General features: G+C 39.0%; 1 protein-coding gene across 1 annotated transcript in view; it reads left to right on the top strand.

Annotated features, from left to right (window-relative positions):
• KALRN (kalirin RhoGEF kinase) overlaps positions 1 to 23,532 on the top strand; it is a 545,114-nt gene that overhangs the window by 304,657 nt on the left and 216,925 nt on the right. Inside the window, exons 5-6 of the mRNA XM_058195145.1 lie at positions 356 to 868; positions 22,308 to 22,430. Coding sequence (XP_058051128.1) covers positions 356 to 868; positions 22,308 to 22,430 — 636 coding nt within the window. The remainder of the gene's footprint in view (positions 1 to 355; positions 869 to 22,307; positions 22,431 to 23,532) is intronic.

Genomic DNA, 23,532 nt, shown 5'->3' with positions numbered 1-23,532 from the left:
CCACCACAATCATTATCTCTTTCTTACAATGTCAATTTCTTTTCCCTTGTGGTTGTGAGAGCCAAGACAAAGACAATTCACAGCTATAGTGTGAATACACACAGAATAGTGTGTATTCTTATCTGGCTGTTAAGCATTTTTCCTGCTTGCTCCTTCTCCATCTATACTGTCAGATGGATATCTATGGAGATTTTTTGGGTCATGGTTGCCCCAAAAGTGCTTTTTCAAGAGGCAACTGGTCTTTCTAGTAATGGTAACAAAATGTCTGATGAATAGTTAATAATATTCTTAATTGTTACAAGATTTCTATATAATTACTTAAAAACTAAATCACATTCTTTTTTTAACTCCTCAGACAAGCATGGTCTCCGTTGAAGGTTTAACAAAACTGGTTGATCCCTCCCAACTAACAGAAGAGTTTGAAGGAACTCTGGATTACAATCATGATGAATGGATAGAGTTGAGAGTTTCCTTGGAAGAATTTTTCAATAGTGCCATCCATTTACTATCCAGGCTGGAGGACCTTCAGGAAATGCTGGCTAGAAAGGAATTTCCAGTGGATGTGGAGGGTTCAAGAAGACTAATAGACGAACATACCCAGCTCAAGAAGAAAGTAATCAAAGCTCCAGTGGAAGAATTGGACCGTGAAGGTCAACGATTATTACAATGCATAAGATGCAGTGATGGTTTCTCTGGTAGGAACTGCATTCCTGGCAGTGCAGATTTCCAAAGTCTTGTGCCAAAGATTACCAGCCTTTTAGATAAGCTGCATTCAACACGACAGCACTTGCATCAGATGTGGCATGTCCGTAAGCTGAAACTAGATCAGTGCTTTCAACTTCGACTTTTTGAACAAGATGCAGAAAAGGTAAGGTGCAGCCTTTTTCCTTCTTGGCTACTGTCGTGAAATCAAATGTCAATGAGAAAGTTGTAGCCAAATCTTTTTCTCCGTTTTACCAAGATGGAAGATTAATCAGGGATATCAGTCTCGAGTTACTTGTAAAGAAAAATCATTGAACTAATTGTTGGAATAGCAAGAAGCATTAGAGCCAAAAATTATTCACTTGTGATTTTTCTGATAAAAGGTGATTTTTATTCAGTATTTCCGAGCTGATGTGACACATCTCCAAGTACTTTTTTTTTCTTCATTTCACCAAACCTGTTAATAAAAGTCTTTCATAATCAGAACTGTGGAACAATTTCCACTCAGGAAAACTTGGAAAAAGGAAACTTGGAAAACCAAAAAAAGAAGAATCATATGCATACTGAGAAACAGCCCCACAGGCAGGGGTGAAATGCTACCAGTTCAGGGTGGTTCTCCCGAACCGGTAGTAAAAAAAAATGCTTTAAAAAGTAAAAAAAAAAAAAGTTCCGACGATGGTGCGGCACAACTGATCGTCTGAACTTATTTTTTTTTACTTTTTCAAAGCATTTTTTTACTTTGCATTTTTGCCGTTCGGGCAATAGGTATAAAAAAAATGCTTTAAAAAAGTAAAAAAAAAAAGATTCCGACAATCAGCTGTGATAATCAGTTTTTGCTCCCAGGAGGCTTCCCTGCTAGGTCAAAAATGGGGAATGGGGGTGCTGTGAAAGAAAGAGAGAGAGATGAGAGAAAGAAAGGGAGGAAAGGGAGAAAGAAGGAAATGGAGAAAGAAAGAAAGAAAGAAAGAAAGAAAGAAAGAAAGAAAGAAAGAAAGAAAGAAAGAAAGAAAGAAAGAAAGAAAGAAGGAGGGAGGGAGGGAAAAAGGAGGGGAAGGAAGGACCACAAACCTGGCACTAGATGCAGCTTCAGAAGATCCCTTGAAAAAGCACAGCAATCCAGGGCTGGAAGGGACCTAGAGGTCATATAGTCCAACCCCCTGCTCCAGCAGGACATTGTTAAAGTGAGTTTCTGTCTTTTGACCCCCCCATCACATGACTACATAGCCATGCCCACAGTCACATGACCCACCAAGCCACGCCCACCAAGCCACACCCACAGAACCAGTAAGAAAAAAATTTAGATTTCACCACTGCCCATGGGTATCACAAACTGCTTGGTTGAGTACATGTGGCAACAGCTGAACCAAATATTGTAAATTCACTTTCTAAATCAAGGATGAATAACCTGCCGTCTTTAGACTATATGGTGTGAGAGATGTTGATGTGGGGACGTTAAAAAAAATGAACTACGTGACCACAGCCCTCCTGTGGATGATCCTGTTCTGAGTCTACCCTCCTTTTTATATTCTTCAGGGCCACACCTAGATCATGGTTATGTAATTCACCAGTGTGATATCTGATGGGTTATTTACTCAACCAAAAAGCAAAATAGGTGCACTAAATCTTCAGTAGGCTTAGAACCCGTATTTTATTTAAATTGAAAAAATCTTGATCACTTTTCTCTGAAAAGTGGGTTGAACATGTCGGTCCTGCCGACTCCAATTTTGTCACTGCATCGTTGTCCCACTCTTTGTGGTACATTTAGACGCAATAGTGTTTTTGTAAGAACTATGGACATTAGCCTCATCTATCATGACACTCATCATAGAACTGGGCAATTGTCCTGTTTCCAATCAGGGCACATAATACTGGATGGATTATTTTATGCAGTTCAACTGAACCATATTTGAACAGATTTTTAAAGTATATGTTAAAAGCAACAGCAAATTGTTACCGTTTTTTGTTCAGTAAATAATTTAATTCCTTAAGTTTCCTGTAGTTCAGGTTTTTCTAGACTTCAGTGTGGAATGACTCTGCAATTCATAGGCATTATTAAATCTCTTCATAAGAGAAGTTTCCAATTCAAGCAGAAGACGATGTAACTTTTTTTCCCATTTCCACACTTTAATATGTCAAAATGCAACTTGAGGCAAAATAGCTATTTGACCCAGATCATTCTTTTTTTCTCCTTTACCAGTAATCGTTATTGTTAAAATGCCATAGTATTTGAGCCTTTCCATTTTTGCTAAAGTTGTTTTATTTATTTTATGCCACCTGCGACCCTCCATGTTTGCTTTCCTAGCAAAGAGGTTGCTCACCAAATTGATTTTGATTAAACCTTGAAGTTAGATGTCAGTAAGATGTACCCGTGAATTTCTTAAACATGATTAAAAGCTAAGTGGCATCAGATGGTTTGGCAAAACATTATAGATAGGACAGAGAAGAAACATCCCATAGTTCAGCAGTCCCCAACCTTTTTGGCTTCGGCAGGGGGAGAAGACCTTACAAGTGGCAGGCACACACATATTTGTGCGAGCAAGACACACACACCACTCGCACAAAGGCAGCTTCGCGTGCATGCGCTCACTCGCTGCCTGTGCAGCCGGTTCCAAACAGGATGTGGCCTAGTAGTGGGTCACGGCCTGGGGGTTATGGACCACTGCACTAGATCACAGAGGTAGGGAGTGGAACTCAGTGTGGGTGTGTGAAATATGTATATGCAGTTCAATTACAGAGGGTCTTTCGTCTTCTAGGCCCTTGATGACGAATCTATAGCACGCATGCCAGAGATGGCACCAGTGGTAGGATTCAAATAATTTAACAACTGGTTCTCTGCCCTAATGACCAGCTGGGTAGGCGTGGCTTGGTGGTCATGTGACTGTGTGGGCGTGGCCAACTCAACGTCACTCACGCTGATGGGCACTTCATCTTAGCTGTTACAATGTAATAAGGGTTAGCCAGAGGGCAATAAAGATGAGGCTAGAAACACTACCAGAATGTTTCTTTCCTGTCTTCCTTACAGGATTACCTCTGTAAAGTGGGGGGAAAAAATACAGGTTCTTCCAACAACCGGTTCTCCCGAATAGGTGCGAACTAGCTGAATCCCACCACTGGGTGGCACGCAAAGCTCTCTCTGTAGGCACGTGTGCTGTCGCCAGCTGCTCTTCTGGTTTCCGGTGCGCGCATGCATGCCGGCCAGCTGATCTTCGTGCACGCTAGAGCGTCGGAAACTCGAAGACCAGGTGCATGCGCATGTGCACTGGCCAGCTGGTCTTCGGGTTTCTAGGGCTCCAGCATTACTCACAAAAATGCATTACTCACAAAAATGCATATGAAAGGAGAGGTTTATACACACACAACTACACATGCACATGCTGGAAACCAGAAGACCTGGTGGCCAACTCTTCGAGTTTCTGGGGCTCCGGTGCGTTTCGGTTTGGGCATTCAGTGCCGAAAAGGTTCATCATCACTGCTCTAGGCATTCACCTCTAAAAGTATGATTCAGTTTGGCTTATCATCTGGGGTATATTGTCTGACCCGCAGGAGGCTGTTACATATTGCAGGTAGTCCTTGACGTACAAAAATTCATTTAGTCACAGTTCAAAGTTAAAATGGCACTGAAAAAGTGACTTATGACCGTTTTTCACACTTAAAACTGTTGCAGCATCCCCATGGTCAATTGGGATGCGTGACAATTTGTTCATAGTTATGATGGTTGCAGTGTCCCAGGATCATGTGATTCCCCCTTTGTGACCTTGTGACAAGCAAAGTAAATGGGGAAGCCAGATTCGCTTAAGAACCATGTTAGTTACTAATTTAACAACTGCAGTGATTCACTTAGTAACTGTGGCAAGAAAGGTAAAATGGGGCAAAATTCACTTAACTGTCTCACTTAGCAAGAGAAATGTAGGGCTCAATTGCGATTGTAAATCGAGGGTTATGTGTATGCATGCTAAAAACAGAGCCACCTAATTATGTAACATTTAACTTTTAGGATGAAAACCTCTGACATATATTGTTCATGTTACTTCTTGACTTGAAAAGAGAGAGAGAGAGAAAGAGATGATTGACAGACTTGACTATGTCTCTGCAGGGAAAGGAAATAAGTGACTAACAATATCAATATTTGTCTATTATATTTTGTGGTATTGCAACCCACAGGCTGCTTAATTTCAAAAAACAAGGGAATGCTAATAAATGGTTTATGATTATGATTATTGGGCAGGGAAGGCAAGGGTGGATGTTTCATATTATAGTGGAATAAATACAGTAAGGACAGAAAATATTTATCCGCCTATGTACTGCCTGCAGAAATACTTTGGAAATACTTTGTGCTGGTGTTCATGCTGTTTCTTTTTTTTTATTCTTTTTTTCCTCAAGTTGAGTAATCCCATGTCAGTATTGCTATCTCAGAACATCTGAATCAAAATACCTCTCCTATGGCAATGAATACCCAATTGTAATAAATACCTAGGGTAGTCAATAGAGAGTATTACATACTTCTACAACAAAAATAAGTAAAAACATATGTCATGTTGAGAACAGCATGTTATCAGTCCTCATTATAAGTGTTGGATTGTGATCAGGCAAATTCAGTTTAAATCGTCATAGATACGAAGATCATTTGTTGACCTTGGATTAGTTACACACTCAGGAGCAGATAACATCAGAGACATAAGGGAACAGTGTCTGAATATATGGCAGAGCTATAGGAAGGATGTATGCCATCTTGAGATCCTTGAAAAATGAATAGAATAATAATGTATTTATAAACCGCAATCCTGAAGTTCTTGGAGCAAAAAAAACAAGTATAATACAGTTCTTCGTACAACTGAGTGTAGAAGTGCATGAGAAATTTTTAACCTGAGTAAGAATTTATTATCTTCATACTTCCTAAACCTCTGTGAAAAACACAACACAAATCCATGCTTTCAGAATTAGTGATGCAGCTCACCGATTGAAAAATAGGTATCAAATATGTTTAGTAAGGAAAAATTAGGACACAATATGCATCAGAGCATTGTTCAAAATTGTTCAAAATTCATGGAGTAAAATATAAAATGCATTTATGTGCATTACTCACAAAAATGCATATGAAAGGAGAGGTTTATACACACACAACTACAAATATTTGCAACGGGAAGAAAGCTGGAGAGAGAGATATAACGAATAGTATGCTAGGCAGATACCCATTACAGTAGTAAGAAGTTTTAAATCCCTCACTCCAGGACTAGCTTAACCTCTTTCTCACACTCAGATGTTGGACAGAGGAGCCACAATCAATCAAATCTGAGGCTATACCTTTATTCCAGGAGGGAAGCAAATCATCAGAAAAAATTGAATCAGCCAAGAAACACACCAAGATATACGGTTTTAGCCAATGCTTCAACCAGCAGATTAGATACTGACCTTCACCAAAATTAAGGCAGAATGTATTTGACATACAACTCAGAGCATAGACTGTAGTTCTTTTTTTAAATGGTTTTAGCTCTGAATCTCTGGCTTATATTGGGACAAATGTAACAGGGTAATCCTCATTTTTGGCAACAGTTGGGAATGGCAGCTCTGTTATTAAGCGAAGCAATCTCTAAGTGAGAAATCACATGACCTCAGCTGTGCTTTCCTTTACCTACCCTCTTGCCATTTGGAATGCTCACCCCAGTTCTGAAATAATTAGCAAGAAGAGAATCAATGTTTTATTTATATCCATTGGAGAGGAAGGGATTATAAAAGAGTAAGCAGGTACCTAATAGGGAATGCACATGGAAAAGAATGATGGCTGGGAAATGGGAGCCATGAGGGCACTTCACAGACAGTTCCATATTGGATGCCTGCTTACTTTTTTGTAATCCCTTCGTCTCCAATCTTTCTGCTCTGTGAGAAGTGGGGGAGGGAGAAAAATGCAGGTCAGGCACAAGAGGGATTATTTGAAGGAATTGCTTGGGTTTCCCCGCCCCTCCCCCCCTCCACTTGCTTGGTTAGACAATTTCTCCATTCTGGGAGGGGCGGGGAAACCAAGCTAATTCATTGGCTGTATGAATAGTATGTTCAGGGCTGCTAGGACCACTGCATTCTTTTCATGTCTGTGTCTCACTGGATACCTACATAATCTCTTGTAATCTCTTCCTCTGCAATCTCACTGCTTTGGGCAGGGAGGAAAGCAAGCAACCAGTCAAGCATAGGACAACACATAGTGACTATGATTACAATCAGATTGTGAATGCAGGCATTTGCATTACGTTATTTTTTCACCACCATTGTAACTTTGCATGGTTGCTGAATGTGGCAGTTGGTAAAATGGTGCAATTTTTTTAGCGGGTACCCCTGTTAGAAAGGCTGGCATGACATCAGCAAAAAAAAATAATAACTTTTTCAAGATACATATGTCTATTTTTAGAAAACTGGTGTAACAGAAAAAAATTATGCAGGATTCAATCTTTCCAATCTTAAGAATCGAGTCTTAGGAAGTTATTGGAATTAGTATTGAGATATTAACCACATATGAAGAACTGTACATTCTTGGTTTGGCAAGAAGGGATTTTAAATGAAGAAACAAAGTGGAGAGGCACTGCTCCCAACCACAGTGTTTCTTCAAGTAATGTTTCTTTTAAAAATTACCAAGTAAAACAATAAAGCTATTAATACTGAAATTAACTCTAAAGTACTTCAAGGATATTTGTATATTGAATTTTTATTATTATTAGATTAAATAATTTTAATCTAATTTTATTTTACTGTTATTAGATTTTATTTTATTATTATTTTATTAGATTTAAATTTTATTATTATTATTAAAAATATTTAAGTAATATTTAGGTATTTGGGTAATGTTTATGATCTCTTACATAATTCTATCTATCTATCTATCTATCATCTATTTGCCATCTTACCATAGGCATAGGGTAACAGTTTACAATATCAAAAACATGAAATTTTATAAAACCAATAAATATTCAGCCCTAACTAAAAGATGGGAGGGGGGAAAGTAAGATTAGCGGAAGGGGAGGTGGGATCTGTCTATCAAACACCCCCAAATGAAACACTCCCATTGAAGCCCCAAGTCAACTGGCAGAGCTCTTTATACCATAGCTGTTTCAGATTTATTTTCAAAATTCAGTATCATTTCAAAGGTTTTAGTTGAATTTTTCATCTTGGTTTTGATTTTTCTATGAGTCAGAGTACCCAACCAAAAATGTATTTTAGATCAGAAGTTGAACATGCATTATGTTTTTTTCAGGAATTTAATTTGAAAAATATTTGGTATAAACAAGAGGTGGGTTTCAGCAGGTTCTAACCAGTTCTGGAGAACCAGTAGTAGAAATTTTGAGTAGTTCGGAGAACCGGTAGTAAAAATTCTGACTGGCCCCATCTAGTCTCTGCCTCCCAAGTCCCAGCTGACTGGGAGGAAATGGGGATTTTGCAGTAACCTTCCCCTGGAATGGGGTGGGAATGGAGATTTTACAGTATCCTTCCCCTGCCACGCCCACCAAGCGATGCCCACCAACCAGTACCATACCCACCAAGCCGTGCCCACAGAACCAGTAGTAAAAAAATTTGAAATCCACCACTGGTATAAACATAATCCGACCACCAGGGATTATATGTTTACTTCCTATGCCTGGACATTTTTTAAATAAAATACTCTTTTCTAATTGATCAGCATATAGATTCCAAGATTAATTATATACTTATCAGATCATGCTCTGATCACAATCTTTTACTTTAAAATGTTAAGTTAGTCAATGATGGATGGTATTTTAATACTTCTATATTACTGTATGATTTTTTAAAAATCTATTGTATATTAAGCAACAAATGTTATAATTTTTTTGAAGTCAGTGGTAATTCAGCTAGTCTTGCAAGGCTAGGGAGCTCGATTGTGATTTATGCAGCTATACAAAGAAAACATAGAAATTTTGGTTACCAACAGATGGATATCAATGATTGAAGAAAATGTTTTGATATGCAAAGAACCCTACAGAAAAAAAAGCTTGTATATTCGCTAAGGTAAAGCTGGTTGTTTTCTATACTAAACAGGAGGAATTTTCTTTGAAGAAATTGAAATATTGGGACTCGGGCAAGAAAGCTGGCAAATTGCTGTTTATCAATTGTAATGGTTTACATGGCATGTAATGGAACACGTTTTCTGTTTGCATCAAAGTGATCTCAAAAGCAGAATAAGTATTCCATTCACCCTGCAAATAACTAGAAACAGTTTTGGCCATCCTAGTGGATTATTTCTGCCGGGGAATAGCAGCAGCAAAGGCAGTCCTTTTATTTTTCTTAAACTACATACATTGGATGTACATACATACTTCCTGGATAGATAATGGTTCTGCAACTGATCTGCAACTGATATCCAATTCTCTTTCTGTCTGTGGAGCGAGACTATACAAGTCCTGAGTGTGTTTATGCCTATAATTTTATGATGAATGAAAGCAAAGAAATTAAATGACAATTTACATAAACTGGAAATATATATCACATATATCATCAATCATTTACATCAGGGGTCTCCAACCTTGGTCCCTTTAAAACTTGTGGACTTCAACTCCCAGAGTCCCTCAGCCAGCAAAGCTGGCTGAGGAATTCTGGGAGTTGAAGTCCACAAGTCTTAAAGGGACCAAGGTTGGAGACCCCTGATCTACATATAATACTATATCTTATTCTTGTCTTGCTCCTATGGGTGGTATGTATGTTCCTCAATGTCAGGCCCTCTACCAGGGGCCTGGGAATTTGATGGTTCTGCACAGTATCATAGCTGTTCCTAGTGCTTATTGTTTGGAGGTCTTCCCTGTCCTGAAAGAAAATATATTGCAGTTCGGGTCAGTCTGTCACATTAGAAAAAGTATGCTTTCCAAATCATGCTGTGCTGTTTTGGAAATACTCAACAAAAGACTGAATAATCATGGAAGACAAGTTCATAATACAAATCTCTTTACTCCGTTTTCCCAATATAATACAGTTACTGTAAATGGAGAACAGCACAGTCTTGGTTCTTCAGGGTCCTTTAGGAAAACTGCAGTGTTCCCCAGTGTAACTTTTTTGGCCACAGCAGCTGAAAAATGTCCCGCTTCAGCTGTAAACAATTGGTGACACAAACTTGCAACGTCATTTGAGGAGGCAGCAAGACCCATATTTCTGATCTCCCGATGAATGGGCTCCTAAAAAACAATCCAATTTGCTTGCAGCACTTGGAGAGCTGAGTGCTAACTGGATTGCCAAATCAAAACATTGTGTTTGTAGAAACATGTGCCAAAATGAACTCCAGATCTTTCACACTGTAGGAGCCTTGGATGCTGCTGTTTTCCTGAACATCCATCCAAATTGCAGTCCTGGTGCTCTGGGTATTGTTAGTATTATGAGCAATGACGTTCCATCCTCCAGCCATCTGTAAAGAACTTGGTCTATGCTAAACAGTCTGTGAGTCTGATCCTTACAGATGGTCCTTTTAAAAAATTCTTGTTGAATGGAGAAATGAACAAAATCTCTGACAGGACACTGATGGCTAACCTGGAAATAGGTCTCATGGCATTCAATGGAGTTTTGAGTCACTATGTATAAGATTATTGAATTGAATTGTCCATTAGACTTGGCTTCCTTATCCTTATCATCATTTTGTTCATTTAGTGTGAGTAGGGTGATTTGTAATCCGGATAAAATTATAACATCTGGTGTTTCTTTTCATCTCCAGTTAACTTCTGTCTGTTCACATACTTTCTCCCTCATCAAGAATCAGAAAAGCAGATAAAATATAGAACAGCAGCCAGGAACCGAATAATAGGGAGATAGTTATGTTTACAAGCTCTGTTTATCCATTGTTTAAGGAATCGTGGTTAATTGAATTAATTCAACTACTCAGGTTTGCATGATATACTAAACTATTAATCACATTGTCTATAATTGCACAATATGATAAGCTGACACATTGCTGTCTAGTTTGTGAATCTGAATGTTGTTTCAACATAGGCAGAGGTGGAGGGCGCACTTTGGTCTGGCAGATAAAGTAAAAGGCTCCTGCAACACTGAAAAATATCTATCTTTTCAGTGTTTCAATGCACAATTTAAAAGTGCAATTTTTCATTTTCTTTTTATCTTTGGCCTTTGTTCAATATCTTTTCGCAAAAGTCCAAGATCTTGAAGCTTTAGTTTCACAATATTGTATAAGTCTAAATGTTTCCCACCCACTATGGAAAAAGAGTATAGAATAAGGATATCCAGAGATAATGGACAAAATATTAATGGAAAAGGCATATATCTCCTGTTTAGAAAAGAGTTTTGGAATCTCATCCTACAATTTCTCTATAGCAATGAGAAATGTGAACACCCTATAATGCTGATTTAGAATGCTACGTGGTGAAACATCTTTAAAACATCTGTGAGCCAGCAGTTAATATTTAGCATACAAAATTGTATTCTTTTCTCTACAAGTATTAGAAATGGCTTACTAAGCATCTGAGCACTAAATCTTTAGACAGATCTTCTGTTCTATTGTACTTCACAAGATTTCGTGTATTTTTTTCATTATTATAATTTGGAGATATTGCAGCAGTTTTATGGAATTCAAAAATCATAAATGAATGCCTCTTGCTTTTCAGAACAAAACACACACACACACACACACACACACACACAGAATGAGAGAGAGAGAGAGAGAGAGAGAGAGGATGCTGTGCAGAATTAAACCTTAATATTTTCTGGAAGCCTTTCAGGCTGGCCTCATTGTTATGCCTGCAGATTGAAGCAAAGTTCAAATTCTGAATTCAAATCATTGCAAAAGAGGAATTTGAAATTCAGATCAGGCACCAGTGCAGATGTGACAATTCAAATCTGAAAACTGCAGGCATAAACCAAGAGAAATAAGTCTATAAAACATTCTGTATGTATACAAATGTGCCTGTTGTGGCTGGTCAGCTGCTGGCCCCTCCAGCAGCTGAATCAGATGAAGAGGAAGTATGGGAGTCAGGATCATCATCAAGGCAACCTGAGAGCTCCAAGGGAGAACAGGAAATGGAGATGTCAGAGAGAGAGAGAGAGAGAGAGAGAGAGAGAGAGAGAGAGAGGCATAGACTGGGCCATCCGTGAGCCCTCAGATGGAGAATCAACATCCCCCAGGTCTGGAAGTGGCTGATGAAAAAGAGGAGGAACATCTGGGTCCCATGCCTGACACGTGAATGTGGAGAAGTCAGAGGAGAGGAGAGCAGTGGAAATCTGTGGGCCAATCCTTGGGACAGAAGAGCCACCGCTGCTAGTGAAGCCCTACCCTAGCTCTGGGGATTAAAAGCAAGGGGTTGGAGATAAATAGATGTGGTGGACAACTATTCATCTTCCAGCTGGATGGACTTGTTAGCTGTGGAAGAGAAACTTTTTGCTGGGGCTGCTGGCATTCTTAATAAAGAAATCTTTGAGTTAACTTCAGTGGGTTGGTCATGTTTGGGGATCTGGGTCAAAACAGTGCCTCTGCATGCTGGTAGTTGCCCTGAAAAGTAAAACCTCTGATGGAGATACATTCTTCTGCCTCTCCATTTCATTTTGTTTCATTTAAGTAATCTTAGTAATTGTGCTTTTCTGGTATTTTTTCCTTCATTTTGTTGATGCCAGCATGTAAACAAGCACAGACAGATACAGTAGAGTTACTGATTGCTTTTGTGGATTCTTACTAATCATCACATTGTGTGGTTTGAAACTTACCCGGAAAGACCCTATCTTCAGAAAAAAATCAGAATATAAGTGTATCTAAAGTGCCACCACTGTAAGGGAAAGAGTGGAAGAACCTGAAGGTGGAATTAAAATAAGAATCGACCTACAACCTCTACATTGCCACAAGCGAACTAAGTCCACCCACTCACTCCCTTGAAGTCCATTGTAAGTTAAGAATATTTCTGTGCATATGCATGAGTACCAATATATCAGCTTAATTGGACCTTCGTATGTGACCCTGATCTTATGTGCCTGACACACATTGGCCAAGAGAAACTCAACAGGGTGACAAAATTCAAGAAAGGGGATGTATGACAGACAATCAACAGTCAAAATTATGAGAGAATAAGGGCCCAGATAAAATTGGAATATTGAAAGTTACAATAAGATTTTGAAATTAATTATAAAATATAAATAGCTTCTCATGGGAAGTAGATCCCAAGTTTGTTTTTATATGACGTGACATAGATAAGCAATTTCATGATTTCAAACACGACATTAGAGGGGACTAAAAATTTTAAGTAGAGGAACGATATACATGGCTGTAAGATGATGCAATGCACTATGGCAACGAAAATGCCGAAGACTTTTGAAGACTGGGATTAAAAAATAGTAGCCACAACATCAACAATGTCAGTAATGGTAAGACAAGATAGAGATGGTATTGGAAGTGGATTTAAAATTGACAGGCCAAGAGAATGACTTAGAAAAGGCTGTTTCACTGAATCTGCAAAAGAAATTGGCTGAAGTTTTAAAATGGAAATAAAAGTGACAACTAAGAAAGTGACCAGGGTAATTTTTTCCTATTGGATTTATAAAAGAAGCTTGTTAAAGCCTTGAAAAATTCCATGCAATGGGACAAAGAAGAAATGAAGAGAAATCAAATCCTATAACAATGTTTGAATTAACGAAAAATTAAGACTATTAGAAGTAAAAGGAAGGAACACAAAGTTGGCTTATTTGATCACGGTTAAAACAAGATATGTTGTTACTTCCTACTATTCTTTATGGAAATTCTGCTTATATACCAAAACTGAAAAGATGATGCTTTATGGATTTGTTTGTAGATAAGAGACAAATCTTTATTTCTCTAGAAATAAAGAAAAAATAAAAAATTGTAATAAAATAAATGTTCGTAACTTAAGAGAAGGGTGAAGAGTTACTAAATTAATTTATACTTGTGATGAAGGTTGGAAGTCACTTCTTTATATATTTCTTTTTCTTTATTATATTTTCTTTTTTTCTTTGCACGTTTTTACTCATTCCATTTCTGTTCTTTAAATTTAGTTTGTATTAGATTTGACTATTATAATCAAAAAAATTTATTAATATTACATGTATGTATCTATGTATGTATGCCAAAGAACATTACAATTGGGAGCCTTCTCTAATTTCTGAAGCTTATTTTGGAGCAAAAGATCTATGAATCAAAGGGTTGTTCTGCCTGATATGAATATTGTATGAAAATCTGCTTCAATAGTAATAAATTGGATGTCTGTTGCAGAGTGTTCTACAGGATAATAATTGAGGGCATTGCTGACATGCCCCCACATAAATTTATTACTATGCTGCAATATCCTTGATGGAATTGTGCACCTTAATTAATCCATCAGTAGGTATGAAAGTAAATGTCTGAAAGATTATTACCTCCTTTGTAAGTCTTGTAAACTTGCTTCTTGACTGTTTAAGATGATATTTATATCAACGTATGAATTTAGAATGTACTTAAAGATATTTGCCATTGGTAGGATGATCTTGATCAAGGGTGTCAAACTCAAGGCTAGTGGCCCACGGGGTGCTTAGATCTAGCCCACAGGGCCAGCCTGGAAATAGCAAATGACCGGCCTGCGGTGCCTCTTCTAGCAAAAATGGAGCACGGAGGGGCACAGGTGTCCTCCACCCCCATGCCCTGTTCCTGGCCTGAATGGCCTCCAGCACTCTGCGGGCCAAAACATCCATCCTATCTCCTCTCCCCCTCTTGGCTGGCCCACGGAGGACAACTCAATACTGATCCGATCCTCCAAGCAATCCAGTTTGACACCTCTGATCTAGATTCTAGAAAGAGCGTAAAAACAAGTACAGGTAGTCCTCAACTTATGACCACAATTGAGCCCAAAATTTCTGTTGCTATGTGAGACATTTGTTAAGTGAATTTTCTCCCATTTTATGACCTTTCTTGCCACAGTTGTTAAAGTAAATCTCTGCAGTTATTTACTTAGTGACATAGTCGTTAAGTGAATCTAGCTTCCCCGTTTTCTTTGCTTGTCAGAAGATTGCAAAAGGTGATCACATGATCACCTGGGACACAGCAACGGTCATAAGTATGAACCAGTTTCCAAGCATCTGAATTTTGATCACAAGACCATGGGGATGCTGCAACGAACGTAAGTGTGAAAAACGGTCATAAGTCACATTTTTCAGTGCCTTTGTAACTTTGAACAGTCACTGAATAAACTGTTGTAAATCAAGGACTACCTGTATGCTGTTTCATTTCTTCCACTCAACTTCTACTTCTAATATTAGCAGCCAAGCAAACCAGGAAATCTCACTTATGATTAATTTGTTCCAACAATGTTTCAGGTTTTTGTGTACAATAATATCAAATACATGATAGGGAGTTTGGTTTGCTTAACCACCTTTGCTATTAAAAAAGAGTCCAGCAGGAGCAATTAAATAGATTGTATTAATTTGTTTGCTCAGTCACACTAAACCCAAAGACTAGAATTGCAAAAGAATTCTAATTAATTATTAGGTGTGAACTATTAGGTCTTCATTTTAATATCAGTTGAGAAATTTAAATACATGTATAGGGATCTAGCTCAGATCTCTAGTTTATACATTTACCGAAATGTTGCAGAGTAATCCTGCATACTATCTCTGATTCCTTCAGAAAGAAGAATTCAATAAATTGAATGCAGTTTTGGAGCACTTAACAATTCTGTGTCCCTGCTTTTCAAGCAGAAAACATGAGATAATGAGCTAGAGAGATAATTATCTTTAAAAGTCATTTATCTGTGAAAGAATTTATGATATTCAACTAAATCACCAGAGAATTATAAAAGATTAATGGCCTTATATTTCTTGGGGGAATATGAAGACATGCAGCTACAGGAGACACATCAGCAACTAGGAAAGATGTGTCAGTTTGTCTACTTGCATGCATTTCCTATTATCTGAGGCAACAAGGCATAAAGATCATTGAAAATAAGATTCTTTTTTTAAGTATGATATCAAGGTTGCGATTGCTAATTTTAAAAGTGATAGTCAGATGTTCATTATAGAAATCTTTTTCTCCACCCCATGAATTTTCCAGAATTTTCCAGTGTTGTTGAATTCATTGATTCATACTTTCCAATCACTGAATTCATTGTGCCTCTCCCTTCAGCACTCCATAACCTTTTTCCTTCATTAAATAACCCAACCTGTGAATTCTAGCATCTATCTCCATTTTATTCATTGTCATAATTTGATTGTAATATTTTTTAAGTAATCAGATTTTACCGAAATGGTTTGCTTTCCTTGATCGTTTTGTGTACCCTGTTTCTCCCAAAATAAGACATTTCCAATCGGGCTTTTGAGCGCATGGCAATAAGGCCAAGCGCTTATTTCAGGGTTCAAAAAAAATATAAGACAGGGTCTTATTTTCTGGGAAACACGGGTAGTAGAAGTACAGTTGTGGGTTTGTATTGGTGTGTACTGTGTACATGTGGACGCATGCACATAATATGCCAATATTATGACAAGACAAAATAAGTCTTTCAACATAAGCTTTACGAAGAGATGTGAAAGATTGTGTGCTTTTAATGTTTTTTTATAGTGAATGATGAATCTATCCAGAAAGGAAAACTACAAAGTATTCTAAGTGTATTACTAATTCCATTGGGTTTGCACCAGTAGTGGTATTCAAATCCCGGTGCTATCGGTATGCTATCAGTAGTGCACAGGCACACTCTCTCGCTTTGCGAGCATGTGGCATTTCTGCACATGCGCAGAGCATTTTTGATGACAATTGGGTGGGTGACCAGAGCCTCCCACCGCTGCCACTACTAGTTCCCTCAAACTGGGGCGAACTGGGGGCAACCCACCACTGGTTTGCACAGTTTTAGCAAAATATTAATAGTAATAATAGTCAAGCATATATTCAAGATATATGAAAAAGTTAGTTTAGTTTGCTCTTAATACTTTCCAAGTAAATTTAGACTGATGGGGGAGACATAAAAAGCAACTAACTGTGTCCATGTGGTTTTGCAATTGTCCATGAAGAGCCATACACTTTGTTCCCCCAGAAAAGGGGTATATAATTTTATTTATTTATTTATTTATTTATTTATTTATTTATTTATTTATTTATTTATTTATTTATTTATTTATTTATTTATTTATTTTTATTTATTTGATTTTTATACCGCCCTTCTCCCGAAGGACTCAGGGCGGTGTACAGGCAGCAGTAAAAAATAACAATACAATGTACAATTTAAAATAGAAATTAAGAAACTTATTATAATTAGCCTAGCATTTTAAAAATTTATAAAACTAAACCCCATTTAAAATAAATAACAAATTTAAAATCAATTAAATTTAAAATTTATAAAAATTAAAAAATTTAAGCCAGCCCCGCGAATGAAAAGGTGTGTCTTCAGTTCGCGGAAGGTCCAAGGTCAGGTATTTGGCGTAAACCGGGGAAGCCTGCTCCAGAGTGTGGAGCCCCACAGAGAAGGACCTTCCTGGGGCCGCCAGCCGACATTGCTTGGCGGACGGCACCCTGAGAAGTCCCTCTGTGAGAACGCATTGGTCGGTGGGAGGCATACGGTAACAGCAGGCGGTCCCGTAAGTACCGGGCCCTAAGCCATGGAGCGCTTTAAAGGTCATAACCAAAACCTTAAAGTGCACTGGAGGCCACAGGTAGCCAGTGCAGCCTGCGAGGAGCGGTGTTACGTGGAGCTACGCGAGGCTCCCTCTATCACCCGCGCGGCTGCATTCTGGACTAACTGAAGCCTCCGAGTGCACTTCAAGGGGAGCCCCATGTAGAGAGCATTACAATAATCCAAGCGGGAGGTAACGAGCGCATGAGTGACTGTGCACAAGGCATCCCGATCAAGGAAGGGGCGCAACTGCCGAACCAGGCGAACCTGGTGGAAGGCCCTCCTGGCGACGGCCGTCAAATGATCTTCAAACGACAGCCGTTCATCCAGGAGGACACCTAAGTTGCGCACCCTATCCTTTGGGGCCAATAACTCGCCTCCAACAGTCAGCTGCAGCTGCAGCTGACTGAATCGGGATGCCGGCATCCACAGCCACTCCGTCTTGGAGGGATTGAGCTTGAGCCTGTTTCTCCCCATCCAGACCCGTACGGCTTCCAGACACCGGGACAACACTTCAACAACTTCATTGGGGTGGCCCGGGGTGGAAAAGTACAGCTGAGTGTCATCAGCGTACAGCTGGTATCTCACCCCGAAGCCACTGATGATCTCACCCAACGGCTTCATGTAGATGTTGAACAGAAGGGGCGAGAGGATCGACCCCTGCGGCACACCCATATCCATAATGATGGATAAAGAAAAGCTTTCACAGTCCCTTGGCAACAATACTTTGGTGCTTTTTAGTTGCTTAATTTCAGGTTTATCCCAGATAAATTGTCTACAAGTAACGTATAAGTGTAGGATTTTTTTTAAGGGCAGTTGCCTCCATAAATGGGTATAGCTTGGTTTATTTATTTATTTGGAAAATATATATTGCCGCCTACTCGCTCAAGGCGGCTTTCTGGAAATAAAAACACAATTTTTGGGGGGAGAATGTTCAAGTTCAACATGTAAGATATTTAATAAGCTAAATTATTTTTGGTACCTAAAGCAGAGATCAAAATCTGTTGTTGGTGTGTGGCCCTTTCTTTCTGTGGATTTCTTTTTACCGATGTTGCTCTTATGCATCAGATCTTTTTCATTTAGGTTGCATGTCCCCTCTTAAGGAGGAACTGCAAAGGAGAAAAAAACCAAGAGAGTGCTAGGCCAAATCATGAAAGATTCTTCAAGATTTAGCTGTCTTTTTATTTTATTTTTTATTTGATTTTATACCGCCTTCTCCCGAAGGACTCAGGGCGGTGTACAGGCAGCAGTAAAAATAACAATACAATGTACAATTTAAAATAGAAATTAAGAAACTTATTATAATTAGCCTAGCATTTTAAAATTTATAAAACTAAACCCCATTTAAAATAAATAACAAATTTAAAATCAATTAAATTTAAAATTTATAAAATTAAAAATTTAAGCCAGCCCCGCGAATGAAAAGGTGTGTCTTCAGTTCGCGGAAGGTCCGAAGGTCAGGTATTTGGCGAAACCCGGGGAAGCCTGCTCCAGAGTGTGGAGCCCCACAGAGAAGGACCTTCCTGGGGCCGCCAGCCGACATTGCTTGGCGGACGGCACCCTGAGAAGTCCCTCTCTGTGAGAACGTACTGGTCGGTGGGAGGCATACGGTAACAGCAGGCGGTCCCGTAAGTACCCGGGCCCTAAGCCATGGAGCGCTTTAAAGGTCATAACCAAAACCTTAAAGTGCACTCGGGGGGCCACAGGTAGCCAGTGCAGCCTGCGCAGGAGCGGTGTTACGTGGGAGCTACGCGGGGCTCCCTCTATCACCCGCGCGGCTGCATTCTGGACTAACTGAAGCCTCCAAGTGCACTTCAAGGGGAGCCCCATGTAGAGAGCATTACAATAATCCAAGCGGGAGGTAACGAGCGCATGAGTGACTGTGCACAAGGCATCCCGATCAAGGAAGGGGCGCAACTGCCGAACCAGGCGAACCTGGTGGAAGGCCCTCCTGGCGACGGCCGTCAAATGATCTTCAAACGACAGCCGTTCATCCAGGAGGACACCTAAGTTGCGCACCCTATCCTTTGGGGCCAATAACTCGCCTCCAACAGTCAGCTGCAGCTGCAGCTGACTGAATCGGGATGCCGGCATCCACAGCCACTCCGTCTTGGAGGGGTTGAGCTTGGGCCTGTTTCTCCCCATCCAGACCCGTACGGCTTCCAGACACCGGGACAACACTTCAACAACTTCATTGGGGTGGCCCGGGGTGGAAAAGTACAGCTGAGTGTCATCAGCGTACAGCTGGTATCTCACCCCGAAGCCACTGATGATCTCACCCAACGGCTTCATGTAGATGTTGAACAGAAGGGGCGAGAGGATCGACCCCTGCGGCACACCCATATCCATAATGATGGATAAAGAAAAGCTTTCACAGTCCCTTGGCAACAATACTTTGGTGCTTTTTAGTTGCTTAATTTCAGGTTTATCCCAGATAAATTGTCTACAAGTAACGTATAAGTGTAGGATTTTTTTTAAGGGCAGTTGCCTCCATAAATGGGTATAGCTTGGTTTATTTATTTATTTGGAAAATATATATTGCCGCCTACTCGCTCAAGGCGGCTTTCTGGAAATAAAAACACAATTTTTGGGGGGAGAATGTTCAAGTTCAACATGTAAGATATTTAATAAGCTAAATTATTTTTGGTACCTAAAGCAGAGATCAAAATCTGTTGTTGGTGTGTGGCCCTTTCTTTCTGTGGATTTCTTTTTACCGATGTTGCTCTTATGCATCAGATCTTTTTCATTTAGGTTGCATGTCCCCTCTTAAGGAGGAACTGCAAAGGAGAAAAAAACCAAGAGAGTGCTAGGCCAAATCATGAAAGATTCTTCAAGATTTAGCTGTCTTTTTATTTTATTTTTTATTTATTTTATTTTGTCAAAACAATATATACAAGCATAACACAAAAATATTATATAATATAAAAACAAATATATGAGGAGAAACAAGGAAGTATATATATATATACATATACATATACATATACATATACATATACATATACATATACATATACATATACATATACATATACATATACATATATATATATATATATATATATATATATATATATATATATATATAAAGAAACAAAAGGACAGGAACGGTAGGCACGTTTGTGCTCTTATGCACGCCCCTTAGAGTCCTCTTAGGAATGGGGTGAGGTCAACAGTGGATAGATTTTGTTTAAAGCTTTTGGGGTTATGAGAAGAGACCACAGAGTCAGGTAATGCATTCCAAGCACAGATAATTCTGTTACAGAAATCATATTTTCTGCAATCCAAACTGGAGCGGTTGACATTAAGTTTAAATCTATTGGTAGCTCTTGTGTTATTGTAGTTGAAACTGAAGTAGTTGTTGGCAGGAAGGACATTACAACGGATGATTCTATGAGCTAAAACCAGTCTTGACAGAATCAGTTCTGCTTTTCAGGGGGAAAAAAAGATTAAAACCTGCAAGACCAGCCAGAACTTAGAAAAAGCTGCTCTAGTTTTTGACCTAACTTCCTCTGTAGTAATCTCTATGGCAAAGTAACTCAGTGTCCTGTTTGCTTCAAAAATACTGGAGGTTCACCTGAGTCTTATAATGTGTTACTATACTTTTTTTCAATTTCTTGGTTCAAGCAAGCTACCATGTGAAGATAAAGTGTTGCTGTTCTTTGTCATCTTGCCTATTGTGCACCGTGAGTCAGGTGTTATAGAGCAGAAGGCATTAGTTTTCCATGAGTGAATAGAGCTCTGTAAAAAAATATGAGTGTCCTGGCTCAAACTTCACAACCACCATTTGGTTTTGCTTGCCAAGTCCATGTTACTGTGGATCGAGTTTGTTAACCAGGTTTTGAGGTTCACCTGATAATTGCTACATATTCCAAATATGAGACATGGCATCTTGGATTGCTGGAAAAAGTAATCTGGAGTACAACTGGAATAATGGGACTCATATTTCTCGGCAACTGATAATAATAGTAATATATATATCTCCATTCTTCTTTTCATAGTGCAGATAATCTTTATGGCTCTTAGCCATTGCTTTTTTTAAAAAAAAACCTTATTATTATGTGCTATCTCTTTTGTATTAATTGAAATCCATGTAAAGCAGTCCTAATTAAGTGCCACTGCTACATTTAGACCGAATGGATTGAGAAGATCAAAAAAACAAGAATCCTGCTTGTTCATTTATATATTACAGCAATTTAATTTGTAATTAAACTCCATTGGCCTGTTTTCTTCTCGCATGTGGAATAACTAGTACAGTAAAAGCAATTATAGGATTGAAATTATGAATGGAAAATTTGGCTGCGTTGTTGGAGAGTATGATATGGCAGCTTTTCAGAGCCGTAAATTCCATAGGTATAAGGATCTTTTGCAATATGAAATGTACTCAAAACATCTCTCCCCCGCCATCTTTCTCTCACTCTCTTGTCTCATCTGCTAATTTTCCTTTCATCCCCAGCCAGTTCTGAAACATTCTCTCCTAGTTTAATATAGCCTACTAAAGTTTTATGTACAAATATTAAATCAATTGACAGAGTGTAAAGTATATCTTCATATGTCCCAAAGGTGCTTTTTCAAGAGGCAACTGAACTTTCTGGTTTTTCTTTGAATACGTTTCACTTCTCATCCAAGAAGCTTATTCAGCTTCTGCTCTGAAGAGTTGCTGAAGAAGCTTCTTGGATGAGAAGTGAAATGTCTTCAAAGAAAAACCAGAAAGTCCAGTTGCCTCTTGAAAGAGCACCTTTGGGACAACCATGACCTGGATGACTTGAGAATCTTTGTGGACATATATCTTCATATATTTGTTCTTGAATGTTCATTTAACTTTTGGGGGGTTGATTTTTGTAGCAGCCATATTAAGCATGAATGAATGAAGACTACATGGATGGCAGTAGTATAACACAGACCAACTAATTCAATTACACTTTATTGAGTTTATTTAAATGATGTCTCTCAAATGTAATCTCAGCTAACAGTTCTGAATTAAAAGACAAAAGACTCTTGTCTGCATTTCTGAACATAATAGGGGTTTTTCTTCTTTTTCAGATGTTTGATTGGATCAGCCATAACAAAGAGTTGTTCCTGCAGAGCCACACTGAAATTGGAGTGAGCTATCAACATGCCCTTGATTTACAGACACAACATAACCATTTTGCTATGAATTCCATGGTGGGTATATAACAGGTTTTCTCTAAGGAGGTACATGAAATAGATATAATATAAGAGGCAGAGGTGGGTTTCAGCAGGTTCTGACCAGTTCTGGAGAACCGGTAGCGGAAATTTTGAGTAGTTTGGAGAACCAGTAGTAAAAATTCTGATTGGCCACACCCCCATCTATTCTCTGCCGCCCAAGTCCCAGCTGATCGGGAGGAAATGGGGATTTTGCCGTAACCTCCTCCTGAAGTGGGGGTGGGGAATTGAGATTTTACAGTATCCTTCCCCTGGAGTAGGGTGGAAATGGAGATTTTATAGTACCTTTCCCCTGCCATGCTCACCAAGCCATGCCATGCCCACCAAGCCACACCCACAGAACCGGTAGTAAAAAAATTTGAAACCCACCACTGATAAGAGGGTAGGATATGGGGAACCAATTAAAGGAGATGAAGGAATCCACCGAATGCTTGATCAGCAAAAGATCAAATTGATCATCTTGCAGTAGCTTCTTGTTATATAAAATTTAAAAAAACCTGTCTTTGAGAATACTGCTATCCAACGAAATTTTTACCAGACATATTGTTTAGCAGGGGTGTCAAACTCAATTTCATTGAGAGCCGCATCAGGTTTGTGTCTGACCTCGGGAGGCAGAGGTGTGTGGCCAGGGTGGGCATGGCCAGCTCAATATCACTCATGTCAGCACCTGCCAGCAAAAATGGGCTCCCGAGCTCCATTCTCGGCTGCGACAGCCTCCTGTAACCCTCTGCCAGGGAAAACGAAGGTTGCAAGGGCACATGCAGCCCTCCCTAGCTCCATTTTCACTGGCAAAGGCACTCTCTCCAGGGTGGCCCCATGAGCCAGATCTAAACACCCCATTGGCTGGATCCAGCCCGTGGGCCTTGGCTTCTGTTCACCCAGGCCTTCATTTCATCATGTTTCCATTTTTGGATTTTTTAAATATTTAATTGGTTTTATTATAATTATTTATGTTGTTGTAAGCATAAACAGGAAGAAGCTACAGAATGGTGATCCAAGAATGTAAAATAGTACATTAACATCTTTACTAAAAACTTTGGAATGCAATATTAATAAGTATAAACCAAAATAGGCAGTAGGA

This window comes from Ahaetulla prasina, chromosome 1, assembly GCF_028640845.1.
Source record: "Ahaetulla prasina isolate Xishuangbanna chromosome 1, ASM2864084v1, whole genome shotgun sequence".
NCBI classification, from domain to species: Eukaryota; Metazoa; Chordata; class Lepidosauria; order Squamata; family Colubridae; genus Ahaetulla; species Ahaetulla prasina.
The sequence above is the reverse complement of the archived record's forward strand: the minus strand, read 5'-3'. Positions and strand labels throughout refer to the sequence as shown.